The sequence below is a fragment of the Arachis hypogaea genome, chromosome 19 (genome assembly GCF_003086295.3).
Source record: "Arachis hypogaea cultivar Tifrunner chromosome 19, arahy.Tifrunner.gnm2.J5K5, whole genome shotgun sequence".
NCBI classification, from domain to species: domain Eukaryota; kingdom Viridiplantae; phylum Streptophyta; class Magnoliopsida; order Fabales; family Fabaceae; genus Arachis; species Arachis hypogaea.
Genome location: NC_092054.1, coordinates 144,370,610 through 144,374,072, shown reverse-complemented (window position 1 = coordinate 144,374,072; position 3,463 = coordinate 144,370,610). Strand labels below are relative to the sequence as shown.

General features: G+C 40.4%; 1 protein-coding gene across 1 annotated transcript; it reads right to left on the bottom strand.

The window, feature by feature from the left end:
• Positions 1-1,620: 1,620 nt before the first annotated feature.
• LOC140182390 (uncharacterized) lies at positions 1,621-2,413 on the bottom strand. Its single transcript, XM_072228581.1, has 2 exons — positions 2,258-2,413; positions 1,621-2,169 (listed from the first exon to the last, which is right to left on the bottom strand). Exons 1-2 carry the CDS (start codon positions 2,411-2,413, stop codon positions 1,621-1,623), a joined length of 705 nt encoding a protein of 234 aa, XP_072084682.1.
• Positions 2,414-3,463: the final 1,050 nt, after the last annotated feature.

Here is a 3,463-nt window from a genome sequence, read left to right as displayed (position 1 = left end):
AACTATGGGGTAAGTAGAAAATGTGATTGGTGGGTGTGACTGTTATTTGATTATCTGATTGGAATTTTCTTTTGGTTTTGGCCTAGATTGGAGAAGAATGGGGTACTTTGTGTGGGTAGAGTTAGAGCAAGAGCCACAAGTTGGTCGATTGAAAGAAAAATCACAAGCTTGAAGGGTAAAGTGACAACAGTTGAGAGGATGTTGACAATGGATGTAACAGTTGCTCTGGTTGGATGGACATGTGCTATAATATTACTGTGTGAAAAAATGTCATTGACAAGAAATGGGAGATTTTTTGCAATAAGGCTGCACAACATAGGAAAATTGAGAATATGTTGTCTGTATTTTGGGGTGTAATGTCTTGGCAATATGTTGTCTGTATTTTGGGGTGTTGTTGTAGGGATTGAGTTGGATCAAATGTAAGCTGTTGATTGAATGATTTTGAATGAAAATTCATTGTTAACCAATTTTATATGTTCAATTTACATTCTCATGGTACATTATTCAAGTAACTATCTACAGATATGATTAAATGAAACAGTGACCCAGGAATAACATAGACTAGTAACCTTAACATTAGGCCTAGAAAGGCAGTAGTTCATAACTTAACCAACATAGATGTCATGTAGATGTCCAAGAACTGGAAATATAAATCAACCTAGATGCTAAACAGTGTTTTTGAAGTAGCAGCACCACCAAATACAAAAAGTGAAACCAACAACCATAGTTTTTAACTTGATACAAAATGCAAAATACAAAATGCATCACAAGTCATAGAAATTCACAGAAAATCACTCTACATTCTTCCATGCTCTTGGTGGAGTCATGGCTATACCTGAGCTGGGACTGGGTCACCCTCTTCACTGGACTTGGTAGAACCCTTGGAGTTGTTGGGGATGGTGCAGAAGCAGTTTGTGAATGATCCACTTTAGCCCTTTTCGAAGTAGCTTGTGATTGCTGGCAGCTGGCTTTCTCTTTGGGTGTGAGGGTGGTTTGTTGTTGTTTCCTTTTTGCTTCCTACTTCCATTCTCAGCAGCCTTACTAGAAGCTGTCTTGGCAGAGAGTCTGGCACTTTTTCTGACCCCTCTCCATGACCTCCCCTTTGAAGTAGAATTAGCAACATTGTTAACCTGTGCACAAAACAGATGGGCAGATAATTCAATGACCAAAATGATGAAGACACAAGTAAGTACAACAACAAAAGGGAAATGACATAGTCTTACAGCATGGTTTGGAGTGACTTTGCGCTTCTTTGGACAACTCCTTTTGTTATGACCAGAATAGAAGCAATAAGAACACTTTTGTTGTTATCCTTCACGAGACACTTTTGTCCTAGTAGTATGCTCATCAGCCGCTCGTGCCTTCTTCTTCTTTGGCCTCCCAATAGGTTTTCTATAAACGGGGGGCAACACATCCTCGAATTGAGTTCTGTCCCAAAGGTTGGGTCCATTAACAGGAAAGACAACATGTTGGTAGCAGGAGATGTATGCAGCCTTTTTATAGTAGTCAGTAACATAGCTATCCACATTAAAGCACATTTTTCTTATACAAGTCATTGCATGTGCACAAGGAATTTCAAACAGCTGGAACTTCCTACATGAGCACTCGTGATGCCTAAGATCAACCACAAATTTTTTCTTCCCCCCTCTGGATGCTAACCACTTCATATCTATCACGTCCAGCATACACACTCACCCAATTCCCACTTAGTTCTGCCTGTTTTTCTACCTTAATTCTAATACGGGGTAACACATCTCTATTGTAAGGCACTATCCTATCATTATTGTCAGCACAATGTTTCATTATGTAAACCCGAATATCCTCTAGCATAGTAACTATTGGCTTCTCCCTAGCTTCAACCAGAACAGAATTAAACACTTCACACATATTGTTTACTAAAGTGTCACACCTAGGTCTACACACAAACCTGTGAAGACACCAGTACTTTGTCGGAATCTCCATTAGATAGTTGTATGCTCCCTGATCCACCTTTTGTATCTCACTCATCCTCCTTTCCCATTCTTGAAAATAAGTTGCCTCGGTAGCATTCCACATCATTAGCTTTAATTGGATTCTTGGATATCGCTTCTTGAAATTTGCATACAGATGTTTGACACAAAACCTATGGTCAACCCCAGGCAGAAGCTCCTCAAAAGTTGGCACTAAACCCTATTTTGAATACAAAAAGGATGAGTATAGATTATTAAATGCTAACTACAACACTTGTACGTTAAGGTGCAGAGAAAAAGAAATGTACCTTCTGTTGGTCAGACATGAAGGTGCAGGTCTTGATTTTGTCAACTCCCAGGTCATCACATAGATGCTGGAGAAACCATGTCCATAAGTCCTTGGTTTCAACTTCGACAACTGCATATGCTATCGGCAGGATTTGATCGTTTGGGTCCCAACCCATTGCAGTTAGGAGCCAACCTCCATAGGGTGTTTTCAAAAAAATGCCATCCAACCCAATCATTGGCCTACAAGCCATGAAACTCCTCCTACAGGTCTCTCAAACCTAGGTCTTAAATCTACCCGTGGCACTGGTCTTTCAGAAGCAAACTCAGGTGGCCTCTGGACTTTTAGATATACTGATGACCTAGGGTTAGTCTTCAGCAACTCATGACAGTAGTCATACAACCTTCTATATTGCTCTATGTATGTCCCCTACAACTCATTAGGAGCAAACAGTCTGACCCTGGAGGCCATAGATTTGGTCAACTCCACATTCTACTTTGTGTATTCTTTCCTCATTAGTGTGGTTAACTTAATCTTCGGGTTCTCAACAATTTTGTTCAAAAAAACTTTACTCAGCCATCTTGCATGCATGATTCCAATCTTCAACTCCCTAGAGCAGTTGTGCTTGTTGTTGCAACTCTTCAACTGCCAACTTCGCTCATGCTTTATCTTTCCATAATATGCGTACCACTCACAACCCTCCACACATTCCACTTTAACCCTCTTGAGATCTACCTTTGAGAATCTAAGACCCCTCCCACTACTGACAGCATATGCAGTGGCACAATCTTTGAACTCCTCTCTTGACACATACAAAGTTCCTACATCCCAATTGTATTCACTCTTGTTCTTCAATGGCTTGTGAATTAGATACCTCTTTCCCATGTCATCCTCATCATCACTAAATGGAATATCTAGGAAATCCTCACTGTTATAACCTGCATCCTCATCACTAAATCCCCCTATAATTTTTTCTTTTCCAAGATTTCATGCAGTTGGTTGTGAAGATTGACCTTGGGACTGACTAGGTATATACTCTTTTTCTCCCACTTCCGTGATGTTCACATCAACTAAACCTTCAGCTCCCTCCCTATCATCATCCTGTCACCAAAATCAAGACTACCAAGACTGTGATCTGATGCATTCCCAGCAATTGAATCAGAACTCCATGAACTTTCACTCCCCCTAGGTTCATAGTCATCATCATCAGAGGTCTCACTCCCCTCCT